We start from the raw sequence: 23,507 nt of genomic DNA on the forward strand, positions 1-23,507 counted from the left end.
AGGCTGCATGTAAACGTAGCTAATCATGCTCTAGCGATATAGTCAATATAATTAGCCACCAGCTTTATGAAAGGCTTTAACATGAAGCTCTCTCCGTCATAGTAATGTGGTGTTTTTTTGAAGTCCATTTTATTGCTCTGGCTTGTTTATCATCAGGTGCTCCGAAGCGCTGTAAAACATTGCCTAATAGACAGGGAATGCAGAAGGAAATGTTTTCCTGCTTCTTTCTCTTCTTACAAAGTGACTACTGGCAAGTTAAGTAGAGGGCAAAGGCAGCTGTTGTTCCCGTGTTCTCTAACAGGCTCGACTGCTTCTCTCTTCTCCCGCATGCAGATTTGGAGATGGAAAGTGTAAAGCAGGACAGTGCATTGGCACCCGACCCATTAAACCCCTACAGGCTGAGCTCAGGTAGACAAAACCCGTTCCTCTGTGTTCTTAATCACCGACTAACCTCCAAATCACTGCCGTGTCTCTCCACCTGTCACTGCATCACTCTTAACGTTTGAGTCTTCATGAATACTGGCACTCTTGGTGTGTCTAATTAGACTCCTCACTACTTTTCAGTGTGTAGTATTTATAGGAATTCTCTTTGTGTAACAAATATAGAAAGGTACCTTCCTCGCTTTTTAACGTCCTCTTTCTTGTGTTTGACGGTTGATCTTCTACCTGTTCCCTTGAATTTCACTTGCTTTCATACTCCTGACCTTTTTGCATCATGTATTTTTGTAAAAGTCTGTGCTTTACATTTTTGATGTTTATTGATGTAGAGTCAACAGTTAAAATCTGTCATCGTTCAGTACTAATCGGGCTTACATCTGATAATTATGCCCATTGTTACAGCACTGCTTTTCAAACTTTGCCCCGGAGCCGTTGTCAGCCATCTTTACTGTTAGAATGACAGTGCTTTCACTTTACCAAAGCTGATTTACTGAACTCAGTTAAAGCAGAGCTATAAAATCATTCCAACAGTTTAGAGAAAGAGAGTTCAGCCCATCCCGTGTCAGCCTGTGAAGTCTCATCACGTTATGAATCATTAATTTATTTACTTGCGTCTTGAGTTAATGATTAAGCTAATAGTTTCCTTGCCTGGTTAGAGTGAGCATATAGTTGATCTTATAATGAGCTCATGCACTGAAATGCGCTTCATGTAGTTTTCTTTTGTACGTAAAAGACATTTCCAAAGTAATTGGTGCCATTCAAGTTAACGACTTTAAATGGTATGTAAAATAAACACTAGACATGATTAAAATGTTCCACTTAAACACTAGAAAAAAGATTTACAATATAATTCCGCTTTGTCTCCAGAACTCCTTTCGCTGCCTTTAACCACTGTTACGACCCGGCCTAGGTCAGGCCGCAACATACAATGAAATAACAGGTTGGCGAGACCACAAAGTTTGCTTTGTTTATTCTCACTCCTTTTTTATTTTTTATTTTATTTTTTTTAAGTGGTTTAAACTTCAGAAGCTGAACAGGTCAAAATTATAAACAAAAATTCACCCCTAATGATACAAAAAGGCACTAATTAACCTAAAAAGAAAGAAAACAAATTCCTTCCCTCACTCCATAGCTAACCCACAACCAAGAGAAAATGAATGAACATAAATGGCGCCGACTTCCTACTAACCACTATTAACAGTGTGTTATTTACAAATGGGGACTATTAGTGTGTGTAATTTACAAGAAATATATATTAGTGCTGTCAGTGGAAAAAATTTAATTGAGTTAATCACAGTCATGGATTTACTTGTAAATGTGCAGTGTTGAAATAAAAAAATGCATGACAAACTGGTTTAAGGAAACAGATTCTTCAGTATTATCTCAACCATTAACATTTATTTAATTTGTTGAGGCATCCATATGAACTGCAGAATTTATTGAGCAGAAACCAACAACTGTTACAAAGTAATGTCTGCTACAAAGTCACAAATAGCCTACCTGTATATTTTTTGCATAGTAACATCAAATCAAATGAATGCAAAGATAAGTAGACCTATTTTAGAAATGGAATGCCATAACGTCTGTGAGGAGACAGAGTGAACTGTCTGTACATTCTGGGTTAAAGATAATTCACTCAAACATTGTGCATCTGTGCAACATGCCTCCTGTCAACCATTCATACAGTTTACTCTTCTTCCAACCATTTGCTCAGGCAGATTAGCTTGTTTGCATTTTCAGAAGATCGAGCTGACCTCTTCTTCTGCAGAATGTGGCCTGCCAAAGAGAACAGTCTCTCACATGGCACTGTTGAGCAGGTGTAGCCAAGTACTTTTTTGCAATATGGGCCATCTTACCATATGCACCTGTTTGTGATGACCACCACTGTAGTGGACATGTTTCTATGCTGACACAGGCTCTGCCTTGTACCTCTCTAAAGATTTATCTGTGGACAGTACCTCATCATCATACTCTCACTCTGATCCCATCAGTAGGAGGGCCATCATCATCTTTGGTGGCTCTGGTTCCACTTTTTCTCCAGAGGTCTGTGGTGCAAGTTCTCTATCCTTCAGCATCTCACTCAGTTGGCTATTATTTACTTTCATTCAGGGAAAGCTTCACCATATATTATTAATTTGGGGGTGCAGGCAATTTTGGAAATTGTGTTTTGCAGAAAAATAGCATTACACAAGAATATTTGTGTCTGTTAAAAAAGAAAATTATTCAACATACTCCATATGTTTAAGCTAACAATATCATTTTTATTTACAAAGGGTGGCCAATAACTCTGAAATTGCCTGTAAAACCACACACTCGGAGTGTTTAGTTTGGAACCCCATTTAGAATAAGTTTAGCTCTCACTCATAACAGGTGCTAGTCCAGATGCAGTTCCTTTATCTCTCTCTGGATCTGTAACTTCCTGGTGGGGCACCAATGTCTTCCTCTCACAAGAGCAAAGGGCAGCTGGTGCGGTTAACAAGCAAAGACAGCTGAGTTTATGAGACATGTAGTTATAACTGTCTTCTTTCCTTCTCTGAGGTATTGTCCATTTCCTGCCTGACCTGTTCCCAATGTGTGTGTGAAGTAAACACTTGTACTGTGTACAGACCTCTGCTGTGATCATTTGGAATCGTGTGAATCGGGAAAATGGATCAGTGACTCTAGCGTTGCACGCTGCATGCACGCACACACAGACTCTCTCTCTCTTGTCCTCCTCTCATCCCACACCACAGATGTCCCTTATACTAATGTTTATGAGCACACAAGATTCTTCTGGTATCTGTTAATACTTAATCAGTATGTGCACTATAGGCTTGCTGAATATTCAGCTAACACCAGTTATTGGATTGTGTTTCATTTGGCTTAATATTTAAATTGTATATAAATGTGCCTTCTATGATTGCGTAAATTCTATAAAACAGGTTGTAGTGGTTGAATTGTTTCAGAGGAATTTGTTCGTGTGCGCATATTGAAAAACAGTGTGAAAACTGCAGCAGTTTCCAGTTTGCAAATTCATAGACTTCGGCCACCATATCAAGCAATGTATAATTCCACTACAAGAAATGTTAGGGTCTGGAGTGATGACCTTTTGACCTTGGATTGCTTTCATTTCCTCTATGTAGAATACCAAGTACCAAGAATAATACCAAGAGTAGAAATCCAAATGCCTATACAGATATTTTGAAAAGTTTTTGTGAGTGTGCATGGGATTTATATATATATATATATATATATATATATATATATATATATATAATATAATATAATATAAGATAAGATAATATAATATAATATAAGATAATATAATATAATATAATAGTGGGGACAAATGTCTCCACAAGGACAGGAACATTTGACAATCTTGATCTTGTGGGGACATTTGGCTGACCTCATGAGGGACCAAAAAAAAGTTGCAAAAACATTTCATTTTGGTTATTGAGATCAAGATTAGGCTTGGGTGCAGGCATAACGTTAATTAGCAGCATTAATAATTATGTCAGTGGAATGATAGTAAGACAAACGTGTGTATATTCGGGCAGAGGGAGATGGTGGAAAGAGAAGTCGTTCCTATCCTGCACATCAAATTACTTTCACATTTATCAATTATTTAGTATGTATTTTGTCTGTAGTTTGTAGGTATCAATCCGGTTGTGTGTGAACGTTTTCGTGGGCCAAACCGAACTAAAAGTCCAACTTCCCCACCCCCAGTGTCACAGTAGTTTCCCTAATGCTGAGTCAACCTACCTTAATTACCTGTAAATTCCCAAGCATGTTCACATCACAGCAGGATTGCATTTAGTGGCTGCCCACAAAATTATAAAAGGCAAAGCCCACAAAGAGCTGATGGTGACAAAATGACACAGTGAACGAGCTCCTCCTAAGCTCATGCATGCCCTAAGTCTTCCAGTAATGCAGCTCGGCCATTGCAGTGAATCAGCTACCATACACACGCTCATAATTATAACCCAATATATAGAACGCCATTACCTTTGTCCTAAATGAATGGCTAGTTTTATTTGCCTTAATTTATTAATTTATTTGATTGCTTTCTTTCAGATTATTAATATGAAACAAATTACTTTATTTTTCTTAAATTTAAGTGTGCAGTTCAATTAAATGCGTGATTTAAACACGTATAGCGTGTTGATAGCGTAAATTCTATATAAGTTTAAAGTCACTCTTTGCCAGTTAGAAAATTTGAAGCTGTTCAGTTGATGTTTACATGACCTGAATCTAGTTATGTAAATGTACAGAAACTCGGAGCATGTGTAGGTTCCTGTTTTTTTTTTTGTTTGTTTGTTTGTGTGTTTTTTTTTAATAACAACTGATTTTCATTAATATTTTTCTTATGTTTAATGATCTTGTGAATGATTTATGGCAAATTCGTTCATGTCCAACCTGATAAACAAGGCCCATTCTGCTTAATTAAAAAAAATATATATAGGGTTTCAATATTATGCATTTGTGGCTTAATGGTTAGCACATTTGCTTCACGCCGCTATGGTTGGGGATTTGATTCCCGCTGTGGCCCTGTGTGTGCGCGGAGTTTGCATGTTCTCCCTGTGCTGCGGGGGTTTCCTCCGGGTACTCCGGTTTCGTTCCCCAGTCCAAAGACATACGTGGTAATCTGATTGGAATGTCCAAAGTGTTCATAGTGTGTGAATGAGTATGTGGTTGTGCCCTGCGATGGATTGGTACCCCATCCAGGGTGTACCCCCACCTTGTGCCCCATGTTCCCTGGGATAGGCTCCAGGTTCCCCATCACCCTGTAAGATAAACGGTATAGAAAATGGTTGGATGGATGAATTAAAGAAAATGTCAGAATCGAAAGTACAGGTCCTTCATTATGGATTCACTCACCCTTAACTGGCTCATTCAGTATGCAAAGCAATTTGACTATCAATATAGTGAGTGTAATGAGTGTATGTCACGGAGGAAATGTACAGACAATAAATCATTTTCGTACATGAAGTACCCCCCCGTTATGTTTTAGCGTGTACCAACACAGCCTCGAGTTTAAACCGTCCTGAGCGCGATTGGGTTCACTTCATTCGCTTCGTATCGGTTACCGGTTTTGGTGTCTGAAAGCTGATCCGGGAGGCAGGACAACTGGGAAGGAAAATGTGAGCGGGGTAAATGCTCACTGAGGGGAATTATTTTTCCCTTAAGACGCTCGCGCTGTGTGAACTGTGTGAGGGAAAGGGAAGGGTGTGTGCGCGTGACGCGCTGACGGATTGAAATGAGCTCGTGCTGCCGACTCGACATCTGAAACTGACCGAAGTTCAGCTCTTAAACCTCACTCGGTTCTCTTCTGTCTCGGAATGATTTTATTTTCACACAAAAACTTAAGACATTGTTCCTGTTTGTCGTCTTGAGGTAAGGATTAATAGATTATTTTGAGTGTAGTCAGGAATATTGAGTTGGGTTGAACTGGGCGGTTTTTAAAGGGAGTTTTAGCAACATGCTAAAGTTTTCTCTGTAGTCAGTTGCTACTTAGCGGGTTGTATGGTTAGGATTATTAAACTGATTTATGATTAATAATAACAGTCATGGTGTATGTCCAAATCTAAAAGTTTTGGAAGTATTTCCTCGGAATGACTGATGAGAGAGGCACTTCTTCATCCTGATGTACTTGGTCATTTTCTCAGTTGAACATCAAAAATCAAGTCATTTTGGACCGACTACAAAACTGGTGAAATATCAGTTGACACCAACTACTATTTTTTACAAAAATACAACAAATAGGTGAGTTCATTTAGTCACATTACCTCCTTGTCCTGTTTTCACTTATAAACTCTGGAAAAGGGTACTAAACTGTACCTTTCCTTCTCAGTGGGTTGGCATCTTCAAGAGTAGTGTAAAACACAATTAAATATATAATATTGGTCCCCAAGGCCCAGTTAAGTACCTTAAGTCATTTTGAATCATTTGGCTTAAATATCCACGATGTTAAGTGAGTGGAGTTTTGTGTGTTTACTTGGAATAAATGTTAATAGATTAGAGTAGGTCGAGAGACTTTGAGCTATATTTTTTTGGTTTAGAAATACATTTATACGTGGGAATTAAGTGTTAATGTCACTATTTCCATTTGTCTTAGAAACATATTTTTTACCATTTTTTACCAGTGAATAAACACAGTGGTGTATAACAAGTGTCTTGGCTGAAGGACTATTTTATATTCAATGACGTCATTTATTTATAAGGCAGTGTGAAACTGAGACTCTGCTCCACTTTCCCCTCTCTGTGTTCTCCATTTAACCCTTGTATCCCATTTTTGCACTTTTAATCTTTTGCGGTTTTGAAACATCAACGCTGTAATATTTATTATTGTGTCCAAGCTGTCATATGTCTGTGTCTTCTCAGCCAGGATTAGGTACAGCCTGGGACAGGAACGAACACACACAAACACACACACACACACACACACACACTCTGTATCTATAGCTTCTCTGGCCCCCCTAATTCATGTGTTTGTCTTGTCTAGGTTGCCTGTGAAAGGTCTGTGAATTCCATATTTATGACACTGCTGGCCCTTAAAAAAGTAGGACAGGAAATGCCTGGTTTGTTTTAGATTTAAGCTTTTGATGAGCAAATTCTTTGGAGACCAGGTGTCTGGTTAAGTGTCAGAGTGGTTTGGGATATTGCCATAACAGAAAAATTCCACTGACAATCTTTCTGTTTTGTCCATTGTGGTTTTATGTAACGGGGGAATCACCTGTCCTTAAAAGGAAAACTTCACCATTAAGCACATTCAGTGTGTTTTATATTGAAATATGTCTGATGTGTTTAATGGGAGAAATAAAATATAAAAAGTCTTAAAAACGACTGGTAAATCAGAAATCCAATGTATAAGTGCTGGAGACAGCAAACGTTGGGACTCAAAGTCGCAGAAGGCAATGCAGTTACACAGCAATGTTGCTCTGAGTTACAGTGGAGACTCGACTTGGCTAGTTAGAGATTTATGAGATGATGAACATGATTGCGCTGAAGGTAGTATTAGTATGAAAGGTGAAGTTTTGGAAGTTGATTTGCTTGAGCAGAATGTACAGGTGAGAGACATGGACAGACTAAAAGGCTAAAGTGATGAAGCACGAGCCTGAAGCGAAAACTCACTGCACCACTGTCAGCAGGTAGTCAAACGGCATTGTGGGTAATGTACGATACTGTTAATCAACATGAAAATAAACCGCGCCGATGAAGAAATGTTGAAGTAAAATAAATCGACCCAGAATTTCATTATAAAATAAATCTTGGCCACAATTGAAGGTCACGTTAATTATAAGGATTAATTTGCAAGTCGTTCAGGGTGGAATTTCATTTAATGGCAAATAAGCTTTGTGCCGAATGCCTCTGAATTGCCTCTGAATTCCAAATGATTTTTCTTTTAATTATCTATGAATTATTCAGTATTTTTATATATATATATATATATATATATATATATATATATATATATATATATATATATATATATATATATATATATATATATTAGTTGTTGCCTTATTCATGAAAGTCAACACAGTTTACTGACATTTAATTAGTGTCTTCTCTAATCTTCCCAATGATTGATAAATGGCTAAGTGAATTTGGCCTCCATGTCACTTGATATTTTAACCCCAGTGAAGTCATAGATGACTTATTAAGAGTTCCTGAACGCTTGGGTGAACTTGATAAAGTTAAATATAAATGTGAGCACGCTTCAGGTACAGTTTGTTCAGAAGAATGTTTAGTAGTGCCAGTAAACATTGGGCACTGTTTAAAAAAACAAAAAGATATTTAGGTTAGATCAGGCCTCAACACTAACTTTTAAAATCGATTGCCAAGGGTGGCAACCAGGGACCGGTTTTTGGTTGCCAAAATAGACCGTATGGTTCCCATATTTTAACATCCTTTATCGATCAAATTATATACCAATGTTTAATAATGAAACAATGATGAATAATGTATAAAAACCTATTACATGTACACAGTGCTCTTGTTTTTTTTTTTTTTTTAATTTATTCCATTTTAACAGTAACTTTACAGCAACTGTATCAAGGTAGGCAACCAGAGGACACGAAATCGTTGCCGACCTCTGGTTGCCAAGGGCAACAGGGCATTGTTGAACCTTGGGTTAGATTTCTCTCGCTGTCAGTGTGAAATTAAGCTAATTAACCCGAAAGACATTTTTGTAACCCTTTTAGCACACATACCGTTAACAAAGGGTGCCAGTAATTCTGGAGCTGCCGGTGTTATTAGTCTGAAATACTTTAGAGGAGTATTATTCTGGTAATTTTTTGACATCCTGTGTGTGTGTGTGTGTGTGTGTGTGTGTACCACACTCAGTGTGAGTTCATCATATGTGAACAGCAGTTATCTCGGCAGCTGCTCATGATCTCCACGGTTCCAGCAACAGCTGATTTTTATGATTCGAACACCTTCCAGATCCGGGCGGATCTTTGGATTACCCTTGAAATGCTTTCTGTATTCAAACAGAAATTGAGCCAAGAAAGCCTTATAGACAGAATTTGTTGACCGAGCTTCAAAAAGACATCTATGAATGTGAGAATAAGGATTTTCAGAATTATTTTCACTCAAGTTCGAGTCCCAAACAGACTAGTTTGTGTTTAGTTTGGTTCTGGTTCAGAAAGATTGTTTGTATTTTCTGTGGTATTTCTTTGTTCATTATTCCCCTGGTCCTTTTTTCCCTGTGTTTACTCAAAGTGTTTCTCATTTGTTTAATATGGCTCAGGCTGCAGGATTTAATATGTATGGCAATGACAGTCAGCACTTAATGTGAGTGAATGCTGTAGAGCTGACTGACTCGACTGAAGCCCAGCATTACTTCATTGCTGCTTCAACAATGAAATGAGTGCAAAGCTTTATTCACATATTAATGGGCATAATGTTGAGACATTGCAGCTTGGTGCCCAAACCATGTAGGTCATTTCATGACTGAGCCCCTGAGAGCATTTACCGGTGTTGGAGTATTTGTTGGGTAGGATGTCGGGTGTCGCAGAGTGAAATACTGGCTCTTCATGCTCATCTGGCACAATATGACTTTACATTATGAATAGAGAGAGTGGGAAGTGGACCACTCCACCCAGAAATGCTTTGGCAGCTGTACAATAACTAACTAATTCCCAAACATTATGAAAATGGAAATATGAAGTGTCCCCATTAGAGACATTTGGATCCACCATTAGCTGATCGCTCTAAGTGACGAGCTGCCTTTTGTTAGGTTTGTTAGCAAGGTATCAGTAGAGGATTTGAGAAAAAAATTATTGACAGAACAACAAAGACTAAAGTCATGCTGTATTCTTTATTATTCTCTCTTACCCGACACTTAGAAATGTTTATTTTGGCCCCTTTGTAGATGAAGGATTTATGATTCTGGAATCCATCATATTATTTTGTAATTATTGGCCATTGGAAAAAGTAGTGGTTTATATCAGAATTGGTGCATTTTGTGTTATTTGATGAATAAATATGGAAAATATTTTTGTTGTAATGGCATGTAAACTGATTCTTATGTGATGCTGTTGAATTTGAGAACAGGCTGCTCAGTGGCTAGAATTCCCTGTAGCACCAAAGACTTGTTAAAGACAGCACATGTTTGTGAACAGTGCAGCAGTTTCTAGACTCGGCAAGGAGTTAACAGGGAGCAGTGTGTGACTGATTCATGCCTGTCCTGTATTTTGCCAAGTTATGACTATTGTTATTGGATGTTTAAACGATTTTATGCCATGAAATGTCATTTAGTCACGTTTTTGCTAGTGAGCTCGATTAAAGCTAGCAGACGAAGCTGTGGTGATATTTTGCCATCATACAGGAGCAAAAAATTTAATCGCAGGTTAACATTTGTGATGGATCAATTATTTGTATAGCAAAGAAACAGTATAATGCATTGAATTGACTTGGTGCATGCCATCAGGATTTTATAGTTTAATTTGAAACAATTACCTTTGGATTGTTTTATACAATACATTTTGAGATACTTTTGCCCATCGCTTGTTGCTGGTTAATTCTTTTTATTGGATTTGCTGTTGATTGAGTGACCATGGATGTTGTTAAATGCTGGTAAATAATAATAATTACGGTCTCGAATTGTCCTTCAGTATCCAAGAAGCACGGGAAGTTGATCACGTTCCTACGCACCTTCATGAAGTCCCGGCCCACAAAGCAGAAGCTGAAGCAGCGAGGTATCCTCAGAGAGAGGGTGTTTGGATGTGACCTGGGAGAGCATCTTCTCAACTCTGGCCACGATGGTGAGTTCTTAATTAAAGCCCTTTTTTTTTTTTCTCTTACTCACTCTTCGGGTTAAATAGAGGCCACAGTGTCCGTCTTACGAAGGGCATGGCTGGTTTCCAGCTTTGGTTTGTAAATGCTGTCTGTGTGGCCTGAAGAAATGCTCAGCGACCCCCAGCAACCATGCTGGCTGTGCCTGCTTGGCTCAGTTGCCACAGCAACCTACGGCTTAAGAGGGTGTAAAGGTCAGCTTGAATTGGTTAGGAAGGCAATGTCTGGAGATTTCTCTTCCACTGATTCAAAGCTCCCTGGCAGCCATTAACACTACTTTGTTTGTTTGACTCCAAAATCCACCTTGAGCTATTGCCGGTTCCTTTTAAACAGCGCCACACAATTTGGGTTGGTTCCTTCAAACATGATTACAGTTCAAGGGTAAAAAAAAAAAAAAATGCTGGTTGATTTCACTTATGTGCTTATTGAATGATGACCCTGAAACTCACTGAACAGTTAGTGTGAGAAAATAACACCGGCACATTGTTACAGATCCGATCCTAATTGAAGTAGAATATCTTTATATGTTTAAGACTAGACTTTATCCCTTTCATCCCTCTAATTAAGAGGCATCATGTTTACACCAGGTCCAAGAGAACACAACATTCTTATCCTTACAGTTTTGTATGTGGTGGCTCAGAAGTGGTTCTATCCTGCCTGAGAATTTTCAACTGCACCATCAGGAATTTTGCTGAACAGCTGCTCCTGAGACCGCCCGAGTCTCACTCATCACAAGGATCATTTTTTTCTCGGAAACAGGAGGCCAGGGCAGGGATGTCTATCTTCCCCGATCTTGCTTGACTAAAATGTTGCAAGATTAAGTAGGAGGCCTACAATCGGTTTGGGTCTACCAGACATTGTTAGAAAAAGACTCCCAGTTTATAAACAGGACTGATTAATTGGATAATCATATCAGGATAGCATTCTTTGCCTCTCACATGCAGTCACCCAGTGTTTATTTAACATTTATTGAAGGGTTGTAAGCACTTTGTAACAATCACTATGCTTTACGAAGTTTACCAGTATGGGAAAGTCTTGAGGACAGAAGAGGTTTACACGTTCCGGTTTCTCTATAAAATGATAAGCTGTGTTTTTTGAGAGAAGGAGATCAGCGAGAGAGAGAGAGCAAGTGATCAGATAGAGCGAGAGAGGGGAAAAAAAGCAAGGCTGATGAGGGAATGACTGTATATCACGGTTATGACATAAATTAGGTCAGGAACTAACTTGTCTCTCTGGACATTCCACAACATTAAATCTAAATCTAACTATAAACTGTTAAAAAATTCGACATTTCACATTGCAACATTACACAAATCACAGTGTAACAGTGTGTTACAGAATTCAATAGCACTGTGGTATAAACTGCTTTGCTGTGCTTCTGTTTGTTAATGATCTTTTTTTCCCCCTGTTACAAATTAATCTACTAGTATTGTTTTTGTGTATTACCATCCTGACCTGAAAGATCATGCATCATGTGCATTTCGCTGGCCCTCCTGCTGAGTACTTGCACTCATTTCAACCCTTGTATCATTGTTGGCTACTTTAACTCTGTACTCTGAGCTTGGAACGCATTCTGCCTCACTTGTACATCACTTTGAATAAAAGCATTTGCCAAATGAACACATGCAAATGTACATTGTTGCAGATACCATCTGTTTGTATTTGAAGGCTATATGGTATTTTCTAGTAACTGATATGTATTGAAAGACACAGTGTGACTAAATTGTAATCTCAATCTTTAGTCCCCCAGGTGCTTAAGAGTTGCACAGAGTTCATTGAGAAGCATGGAATTGTGGATGGAATGTATCGGCTCTCTGGGATCGCATCCAACATCCAGAAATTGAGGTATGTGTGAGAAAGTAATACACTGACTCGAAACTCAAGAGAAGAATAATACTAGAGTACATTTACTACAGAGACTTTTATATTGAAGCTGTTTCTAGTAAAATGTCTAGAGGATATCTGGGTGGGCGGTGTTATTTTGCATTTTAATTTAATACACTTTCCATTACAAATTATATATTATTGACTACAACTTGAGTGGAAAGTAGAATATTTGAGAGATTTACATCAAATTCAGAGTTTCTTAGTATTTGGTATGTCCCCTGTTTGCCATAATGACCGTGTGCACTCAAGCTGGCATGGACTCCACAAGTTTGTGCAAACGTTTATGATCCACTTTAGATCAAATCCATCAGAGTGTCGTCTGAACACATGCTTCGATAGAAGAGATTAGGCATGAGGGAAATCTGACCTTTTGTATAGGGACCTTGAAACGGTGCAGAATCTTGAATATTCAAGATATTGAACATTTTTTATTTTATTTGTTTTAAATATTTCAAAATCCTTGAACCTTCTGTTTGTCCAAATTATTATTATTTTTTTAATTCAATGTAGTCTCAGACTTTTGGACTCACTGTGTGCGCGCATATGTCAAAACAAGAATTTCTTATTGATTTATATATATATATATATATATATTTTTAAATACATTTAAATTTTACTTTTTTATGGTTTTTAAGTACTGTAAGTACTTTATATAAATCTCCATTAATTAGTGTGTAATGGTTGTTGTGATGTTTTTTTCTCTCGACTTTAGGCATGAATTTGATTCAGAGCAGATCCCAGATCTGACCAAAGATGTGTACATACAAGATATCCACTGTGTGGGCTCACTGTGCAAGCTCTATTTCCGAGAGCTGCCTAACCCACTGCTCACCTATCAACTTTATGAGAAATTCTCGGTAAGCACTTCTTAAATGGAGGCAGCAGTGATATTAACAGCTCACACGTTCACACACAAATGCTTGTAGCTTAATAGAGAAGAGAGCATGGTTTGGGAACAAGAAAATGCACCCATACATAACTACTGTTGACCCCTGTATGAGTTAACATCTTGTTATGATGAGAGCTGGAATAAACACTTACCTGAGCCATGTAAAACAGTAATGGTCTCTGTACTGATGCTTGTGTCACCGATTTACATATGCAAATGTTGGGCTTGTTGTATTTTTAGAGGCAGGGCATATGCAAAGTAGTACAGACACATGTACATCTCTAGAAAAAAAAAACATTCTGAAAATAAAACAGGCAGGGGTAAGTAAGCCACAAACGTTTCTGAGGTTGCCATGACACCATTCACATAGAGATGACCATTAGAGGTGGGGTTGAGTCTTTTGCTTTGTGCACTTGGCCCAGCAGAGCGATGTGAAAGTTGCAGCTGGTGTGGGCATGGCATGACTAAAGTGGGTGAGACCGGGTGACGATTCTATTAAAAACATCACTGGACATTAATTAGTGACATTAATTTGCCTCCCCTTAATTTTGCCCCCTGTTTAGGAGGCAGTTTCAGCAGCTACAGATGAGGAGAGGCTAATCAAAATACATGATGTCATCCAGCAGCTGCCTCCTCCGCATTACAGGTTTGAAGAATGGGTACAGTGCCCCCTGCAGGCTGTGCCCACACATTTCTTCTGCTTCATCTACTTAAATTTAGAAATAAGAATAATAATAAGAATAATTTGTAAAACCATTCCAATATAGATGTTGGAGGACATTTTTAGAGGCTTGAACCCTGGGTATATCCGCAGAGTTGTGTTTCGTATTAAAGTTGTTAGAAATAATACATCAATTTGATTCCTTAAGATAGTAGAATACCAGGTTTATGGGGTATACGTCAGATGATGAATTAATTGTAATTAAACTATCTGTTTTTAGGACTTTGGAGTTTCTGATGAGGCATTTGTCACGGCTAGCAGCATTTAGCTATGTGACTAACATGCACAGTAAGAATTTGGCCATTGTTTGGGCCCCCAACCTACTGAGGTAAGCTTTAATAACGTTTTTAAATCTTGGTAGAGTTTATATCAAGTTTATGTTTTTTATTTTATTTAACTGCTTATTCATTTGTAATTAGGTCTAAGCAGATTGAGTCTGCATGCTTCAGTGGAACAGCTGCCTTCATGGAGGTACGAATACAGTCAGTTGTGGTCGAGTTCATCCTGAACCATGTGGACGTTCTCTTCAGCTCTAAACTTAGTTCACTGATCAGAGAAGGAGCTGGTATGTACAAAGATGATTCTCCATATTTTTAACCGAATTACTGAATTACTTAATAACGTTATGTTCCTGTTCTTTGTCTCTGCCTCTGCAGGTCACAACTCTTTGTCTCGTCCTAAATCGCTGCTAGTACCTTCACCTTCTACCAAGCTGCTTACATTAGAGGAAGCTCAGGCACGCACACAAGCCCAAATCAACTCTCCTGTAACTGCAGATAGCAAATATATTGAAGTGGGAGAAGGACCTGCTGCCTTACAGGGCAAATTCCATACAGTCATCGAGTTCCCTACAGAAAGGTATGCTGAATTACTGTCTAAATAATAATAAATATCTTCAAATATTTTTTTACCTGTAAAGTGTGTTTTTGGTATGATCATTTGTTTTGAAAATGTTACTGTGTTACGTTCTTTCATTTAAAAAAAATAATACATTTTTTTCACAGAAAAAGGCAACCTATAAAATCAAAGAAGTCACCAGTTGGCAGTTGGCGGTCATTTTTTAACCTTGGCAAGTCTTCCTCTACGTCTAAGCGCAAACTGCACCGGAACCCAAGTGAACCCAATGAACTCAAAGCTATGGCATTAGGAGGAAGCAGAGGAGATACTGGCACTCTTCGATCTGCGAAGAGTGAAGAGTCTCTTAGTTCACTGCACAATGTTGAAGGTAATTCAATACTACAGTTGGAAAGGGTTTTTTTTCCATGTCTGTTATAACCCTAGAAGAGGTCTAAAATCATGTCTGTTGTTTAATCTAGGAGAGTATAAAGTTATATCTGTTGTTTAATCCTAGAAAAGTCTAAAGTTATATCTGTTGTTTAATCCTAGGAGAGTCTAAAGTGTATCGGCCACGCAGACCACGCTCCAGTAGTGATGCTCTCTCCACATCCTTTAATGGTGACCTTATGGACAGCCGACAGCACTGCAATTCTTATGATAATATAGACCATGGAGACAGTGAAGGGGATGATGGCCCAATCTGTGTGCCAGCTCTTATTTCCCCACCACGCTCTACTGATGATGTGGATTTGAGCCCCCCTGACATTGGCATGGCCACTTTGGACTTTGACCCTATGTCTTTCCAATGCAGTCTGCCCTTGGCCGAGAGCTCCGCCATTTCTCCTGACACTGAAGCTGTAAATCTCAAGAGGGGTCCTGGCAGTGCTAGTGACTCAGAGCCAGTCTCGCCTGTCAGACCGAAGATTACTAGTTTTCAGCAGTCTCCTGATCTCAGTCCAGCCTTTCACAGTGCTTCTAACTCTTCTGAGAAAATTACGTTCCAGTCTTCTGAGAGCTGTGAAAAGTTTGCAGTGTTGGCACCCTTATGTACATCTCAACCTACTGATACCTCAATAGTTAGTGAAGGATCAGAGAGCCCTGAGCACAAGCCAACTCCAACGTCTCCACCTGTCCAGGTTACTCCAGCCAAAATTATCCCATTGTCTTTTAAATCCACCGATTTGCCTCTAAGCGAAGCTATTCAGCTAGAGCTTCTCTCCAAATCTGCTTCATGCGAGAATAAAGAGGCATTAGGGATCAATGCATTACAACAAATCAATGCTCAGGATCAACCAGGTAAGAATGGTCAAACGTGACACTTCATTTGAATCACAGTCTTGATACTGTTATCAAGTTATGATTTAATAGCATTTTTGTTGATAAAGTAACTCCTTTTTTCAGGTTTAGTTTGCCAGGTTTTTGCCTTTAACACTATGTATGACTGCTCTAGAAGTAAATAGAAACTGTCATGTCCCCCTTTTTTTTCCTACTCTTGATGATTAGCTTACTTCTCCTCAACTGTAGTACCCTTTGTTTTATTGTTCCTTAGGAGCTGTAGCTCTGGACTCACCAAATAGCACTGCTCCAGTCAGCTCTATGTCTCTACTTCCTTCTCCCCAACCAAAGAACACTGCCCGCATGCTGGCTTTAGCGTTAGCTGAATCTGCTCAGCAAGCTACCATTCTATCTCGGAGGGAATCCTCTGAACCTCCCACACCTGTTTCACCCCTCAGGTCACAGGAGTTTGTGGAACCCCTTGACTGGCCACCCCCTCCCACCCTTAAACCACAGACTTCCCAAGAAGAAACAGCAGATGTGCCACAGCTTCCTGCTCCTGCCTCTTCATCTGCTTCCTGCACCCCAGCTGAAACACTAATCCAATCCACCAGCATGCATCTCATCATAGATGACAGTGAAACGTCTCCCAGTACGTCTGGCAATAGAGAACAAGTTGTCACTTTTGTGGCTCCCAGCAAAGGTGCTTCTCCTACCCAACCTGTTCAACTTTCCCACACACATAACAGTCCAGAGAGACAGCAGCCTTCTGTTAGCCAGACACCAGCTAGCACTGAAACCTGCAGCACCACCAAAGCTACCGCCACATCCACCTATAGTAGAAAGGAACTTGTGGTCACACCACAACCAAGTCCTGAAAGTGTTTTACCAGCACCAACCACAAAATCCCTGGAACAGCCAGTAGCTGTTCTGCAGCCTCAGCGTCAGGTGCAGGTTCAGTCACAGCCTCAACTACAGCTTCACTCTCCGTGTCAGCCTCAACTACAGATTCACTCTCAGTGTCAGCCTCAAACGCAGTACAAGAATCAATCTAATGCACGAGTTGCACCTACAACAGCAACATCCCCAGAGCAGTCTGGAGAGAGGCCTTGGGAATCTATAAAGCCTGTAAATCCTAGAATGGAAAGTGTTAGCCATCACCAGACTCATGGGACCACACCACCACCACCACCCCCACCCCCTGTTCGCTCAATCGAAAGTAAACTAGCAGCAGCCGCTCTGTGTAAAACTGAAGCTGCCAATGCAGCCCCCTATCATGCTATGTTGGGAGAGGGATCTATGCCCCAATCATTGGATGACGCACTCCCACAGCCTCATCCATCACAACGCAAGTCTTCCGTTCATCTGTCAGCTTATGTTTACCACTCTAAAGGAGAGACCAGCATAATAGAGCCCACTGGAGAGGCCTATTACCATCAAAGACCTACCCCTGCTGGGCCATCAGCCATGGGTTGTCATTACCGGCCTGACAGTGTGCCTCCTCATCTATCATATGTATCTAAGTCAGAGCCCCAGATTCCTTACAGAGCCCACGGTGATGGTCGCTACAATACAATTGGATCAAGGTCCTTCCACCAGTCAATGAAATCTCGTGAAGCAATGAGGGGTGAATATATTTCCCCAGGATCACTGCACCGCAGCCATGGCTACGGCTCAGTGGATGGACACGCCGCATATCCAACAATCCGCAGGGTACATTCTCTACATGTCCCACCCACTGCCATCCGGTCAGCACCAGTAACTAGAACAGAGGTTCCTCCAGATGATGATCTCTATTACTATCAGCGACCAGTCTACCACTGCAAGTCATACCAACAGCCTTCACAGTCGGAATATCATGTCACTCAACTGCAACCTTACTTTGAGAATGGAAGAGTCCAGTACCGGTACAGTCCTTACTCTGGCACTCACCCTCTTGATGTTCCCTACTATGATGTGGATCCTTATGGTACTGTTCGTTTACGCCATTTCCACTCGTTCAGTAGTCGTGACGCTGGTCCTCACCTCAACAGGTCAGGGGCCAAATCAGGTGGCTATCACTATTTGTCACGGCATGCCATTCCTGTGAAAGAGCATACATTTGTAAGTAGGGACATGCCTCCCTACCATGGCCCAAAAGGAGCTGTTTACTATGCTTGGGACCCAGAGGAAGCAGAAAGGCTACGGATGCATTCTATTCGCAGAGAAAGTCGGGCGAGGCAAAAGGTTAAAGGCCCCATCATGTCGCAGTATGACAATGTGGGGCCCTACATGCCAGGTGATATTGGGGGACTAGAAGTGCTACACTTGCGCAGTAAGTCAGATCCTGGTAAAGCTGTGTTGGTCACTGCTGAAGGAAAAAATGGGAGATGCAGTGTAACTCCTGGACCTCAGCATGTCTCCAGACACCTGATGTCAGACCCAGACATTCTCATGTATATGGAAACCGAAAAACACTGCCAGGGGAATGGAGTGGGAGACAGAGTTGCAGCAACAAAACAAAGTAGCTCCAGGACCTACCAGTCCACCCATTCACATCTGACACAGCCTCCCCCACGGAGCATGCCACATCTATCAGAAGGCAGCCATCTTGAGTCCAAGTGTGAGCCAGTAGACAATCAGATGAGCAGTAAACACTGGCAGGAGCACCCAGACAGCAAAAGCTATCAAGCACGATATGATCGCCCAGATCCAGAGCGGCATATAGGAAGGGTCAAAACCACTAGCAACAGTGAAGATGACCAGAAGACAGCCCCAGTGAAGCCTGTTCCCCCTCCCAAACCGGAGAGATCTCATAGTGTTAGAGAACGGCATCACTACAACCAACCTAATCCTCCTCAAGCACAGGACTCCTTTTCTCACCAACCGCATGGACAGAGACAAAGTACTGTTACTCAACAATCCCATTATGATAATCTGGACGATTATCAACCAGTACCTCATTCACAAACCCCATTGCCAAACCGCGGTGGTTCGAGCTTATACAGTACCCCTGGATACGCAGCGTCACACGCTAATCGTGCATACTCCACTGCCTTGGGACAGGGTGCTTTTATCCGAGCTGAGCTTGCCATGCAGAGGCCCGAAACTGAGATTAATGCAGAGTAAAAACGGATGTGTAAAAACAGACTAATACCTTGGGATTTACAATGTTGACAACAGTTTCAAAAAGTTCAGCAGCCTCTGCAGGACAGTGGTCTGTTATGACTGTATCCATTTAATTTCCTCACATTTTGTAACATGTAAAATGTGTAAAGACTTTTTTTATGGAACTGAATGTACCACGATTTCTTCAGTAGAGTAAAAAAGCCACATTAAGAAACGTGGAGGTCATACTGTAGATATTATATGTGATTGACAAATGGTACAATTACCTGAACCAGAAAAGTAATGTATATTGGGGAAAAATACTACTGGTTATAAGGGATTTTTTTTATGTTCTGTTTTGTTATATTAGAATCTCTTGGGCTTGGGTCTGATTTTTGGGATAAAGGTTTGCATTTTAGAAATGCATGTAATCTATCTCTTACAGAACAGTTCTGTGTACCTTGATACTCATTGTGTACTTTAAATGTTACAGTAACTGTGGAGGAGAACGTCTGTGTTAACATCTTACCCTCCTACTACTCTGTGTACACGACTAGGCAGTATGTTAACCTGTACTTCTCTGCCTTTGGGTTGGAGACCGAAAATTTGCAATCTCAATTTGTTCTCCAACTGTGCCATATAATATTACTATTGTACTAATAAATACACACACACATACATTATATATATATATATATATATATATATATATATATATATATATATATATATATATATATATAAATATAAATAAATACACTATGTATTTTTGCTATAAATTAAATTCAACAGATTAGATTTTAATGGTAAGGAAACTGTGTGAAGGACCAAATGATGAATGAGGTTTTGTAGTTGAGGAAGCATTCCTACAGCTTGATTGGTTAATGAATGTTTGAGTGCCAGTGGGTCGACCAGTGAACCTTGTCTTTCCCCAACTTCAGAAACAAAAGGCAAGGAAAAACATGTTCCTGACTGTGTGTCGGTGAAGGGTTTCAGTCATCCAGGTTAATGAATGTGTAGTGGTAAGCGCATGGAGGGAGATGCAGTATGATCTTGTTGACATTTCACCACTCATCTAGAGAGCTTCATCAGTTCTGCTGAGTAGCAGTAAAATTGTCCAGTTTTTAAACCTCTAATGATCACACAACACTGGCAGGTCTAGAGGTGTAAATTGGTGTGAACCAGCAGCTGATCACAACTCTCAGGTGATGGGCGCAGAGGTGCCAACATTTATAGTTTTGCCATAGAATTTATTTTGGACCCCTTAGTACAGCAGCACAGGAGACATCTGAAAACTACACCATTCTGCTTTGCTATTTCAGATAAAGCAGCAGTCATTTCAAATGCAAATAAAAGCCAGTTCAATAAAGGAGAAGGAATCCAAGACGTGAAAGAAACATTCGGACTTGTGAGCCAATAGAAACTAAGTGGGTGCGACTGGAGGACACTTTAGTCGGTATAAAAAAATAGAGTAGCTGCTAATTATAAAGAAGAGGTCACACTGGACTTTTTGTGGGGGGGGGGGGGGGGGTGATTATCTGACTACTGGGATTTTTGTGTTGGCAATGTTGGCACCTTTGTAAGAGGAATGTCTTCAAAATTATCCTACCAGCTTAGTTGCCTTTCCTACCTTTAGACTTAGTTGTAGGATTATGGTTACAGTCTAGCAGCTGAAATGTAACACATTTAGACACATTTTCAAACCAGCACCTTGATGAAATATTTTCTCCAATTGATACATTTCATGTAGCCATCTTTTAAAGCAAAATTTTCCATTGGGACCCTTTGCTGAAATGGTCTGTTCATGTATTTTACTTGTATAAACTGTGCTTTACATGTATTTCAGAGCACATGGTCTGTGTGAGATAGGAAAGTCTCATTTCTCAAAGATAAATATAAATCTTATACGCATAAAGAAAAGGGAAAGTGAGGTTGTGTTGGTCACACCAGATGCATGTTTCTATTTTGTTTAAATGTTGTAAAGGTGCAAATTCATTTTTGCATAATGTTGTTTTAATCTGTAATTCACTTTAATGGGGTCGGGATGAACACAACAAGCGACATTTTACACGACATGGTTATAATTATAAGTGGTATTGCCCTGCCTCTTTATCACACTCTCGTCAGGTCTCGTCAGTAGTCTTGTGGGGGTTTTATTTCTTGTTTTGTTTCCATTGTTATGGGCACTTTTTTGATTGAAATTAACCTGCCTTGTTTTTTTGTTGTTATTGTTTCTTTGTTTAATTTTATTTCTTTGTTTTTTTTTAGACTGTGAAAAATATGGTTGGGTGACTAGAAAAATGCTAAATAAAAGCTTATGTATAGCATTCTTTATGGGACTAATTTGAAATTTATGTTTAGCTTGCTGCAATAATGACCACAGCTGGAAACTTTTATTGGAGCTAAAATATCAGAGCCCGATTCAGCTCGATCGCTCTTGTGTAGATGTTGGCAGGTAAGAGAGAATCACTGTAAAGTTTGTTCATTGCAAAAATTCATTCATTTCTAAGCTGTACAGAAAATACACCTACAGACATTAATGCCTTTTGCCGTTAGTGTGTATATACAGTTGCAATGAAAATTATTCAACCCCCATTGCAAATCAGGTTTATTGTCAATAGTTACAGACTTTCTGCTGTTTGCAGTGAACAAATCAAACAAAAGCAATTGAAATACACAACGAATGCTTCAAGTGGTTTCCCCAAATTCAACTGAAAACGCAACTTATAATGACTTCTCCAGCCTCAAAATTACTTAACCCACCGAAATGGAATCCCTCACAACAGCACAAATATGCAAGAGAGATGTTGCCTCAAGCACACCTGATGCAACTAATCAAGGGCTTCATTAGTTGCACCAGGTGTGCTTGAGCTGGAACACATGAAATACCTGAACTGGCTAGGGGCAGAAAATACATTAAATACCTGGATGGGCCAGAAAAGGGAAGCTATCAACGGCTGCAACCAGATTTCTGTGAAGGCAGGTTGTGAAAAACCCTCAAGGCACTGAGGTTTCACTGAGCACACTAAGGTGTGTACTAAAAGCAGAAGGTTTCCATGCCAGAATTCCAAGACATACACTACTACTGACCCAAAAGCACAAAATTTGGCTCAAAATCATATAAATAAGCCACAGAAGTTTTGGGATTCTGTTCTGTGGAGCGATGAAACTAAACTGGAACTTTTCGGCACGATGGATCAGCGTTATGTCTGGAGGAAGAAGAATAAAGAAAGAACACTCTGTCCACAGTCAAGCATGGTGGAGGCTCAGTGATGCTCTGGGGCTGCTTTGTATCCTCTGGCACTGGAAACCTGCAGTGTGTGGAAGGCAAGATGGATTCATTGAAGTATCAGGAAATCCTAGGAGAAAACGTCATGCCGTCTGTGAGGAAGCTGAAGCTTGGTCACTAAGCTTCCACCAAGGCTTGATTGCAGAAGAAGTCCTGGAAGATTCTACAGGGCCATCACAGTTGCCTGCGTTGAACCCCATAGAAAATCTGGTGGGATTTGAAGAAGGCGGTTGCAGCACGCAAACCCAAGAATATTACTGAACTGGAGGTCATTGCTCATGAGGAATGAGTTAAGATTTCTCAGGAACACTGCCAGAAGCTGGTGTCTGGCTATGCATCTCGTTTGCAGCCGGTCATAACAGCAAAAGGATGCTCTACTAAGTACTAAAGATGTTTGCCATGAAGGGGTTGAATAATTTTAAGACTGGATATATCCAGTCTTGTATTCCCCAACATTAACCATAAATCAGGTTTTTGTAGGCTATAATGTTTTGATAGATGAATTTGTTTCATAGATGCATTGCTATAGAACATTAAATGGGATAAAATTAAAATTCTCCAGATTCTTGATTCGAGCACTATAGTATTATCTTAACATATGCAAATAAATCACACAACCCTCAGTCCTTCTCAAGTTACAGAGTGATTTTATTCTCTCCTGTTCATCACGTTTACACAGCAGCAGTAGGTTTACTTTTACACTTTCCCGGTACCTTTAACACAAGCTTTTAGTGAGTTTAACTGTCCATGGAATGTTTGAAACACTAAATCATCCAGTTTAGTGTTATTTTTTCCACACAGGA

General features: G+C 39.8%; 1 protein-coding gene across 8 annotated transcripts in view; it reads left to right on the plus strand.

Moving 5' to 3' along the window:
• Nucleotides 1-20,082, plus strand: part of arhgap32b (Rho GTPase activating protein 32b) — a 124,719-nt gene extending 104,637 nt beyond the window's left edge. For 3 of the 8 annotated variants that reach the window (XM_053649552.1, XM_053649553.1, XM_053649555.1), the window contains 11 exons: nt 334-408; nt 10,539-10,688; nt 12,462-12,564; nt 13,319-13,463; nt 14,059-14,141; nt 14,437-14,544; nt 14,636-14,781; nt 14,873-15,074; nt 15,221-15,441; nt 15,603-16,349; nt 16,603-20,082. In XM_053649552.1, the coding sequence (XP_053505527.1) occupies nt 334-408; nt 10,539-10,688; nt 12,462-12,564; nt 13,319-13,463; nt 14,059-14,141; nt 14,437-14,544; nt 14,636-14,781; nt 14,873-15,074; nt 15,221-15,441; nt 15,603-16,349; nt 16,603-19,436 (4,814 nt within the window). In that variant the 3' untranslated portion in view covers nt 19,437-20,082. The other 5 variants (XM_053649559.1, XM_053649560.1, XM_053649556.1 and 2 more) reach the window with 5 other exon arrangements.
• Nucleotides 20,083-23,507: the final 3,425 nt, after the last annotated feature.

This window comes from Ictalurus furcatus, chromosome 18, assembly GCF_023375685.1.
Source record: "Ictalurus furcatus strain D&B chromosome 18, Billie_1.0, whole genome shotgun sequence".
In the NCBI taxonomy this organism is placed as follows: domain Eukaryota; kingdom Metazoa; phylum Chordata; class Actinopteri; order Siluriformes; family Ictaluridae; genus Ictalurus; species Ictalurus furcatus.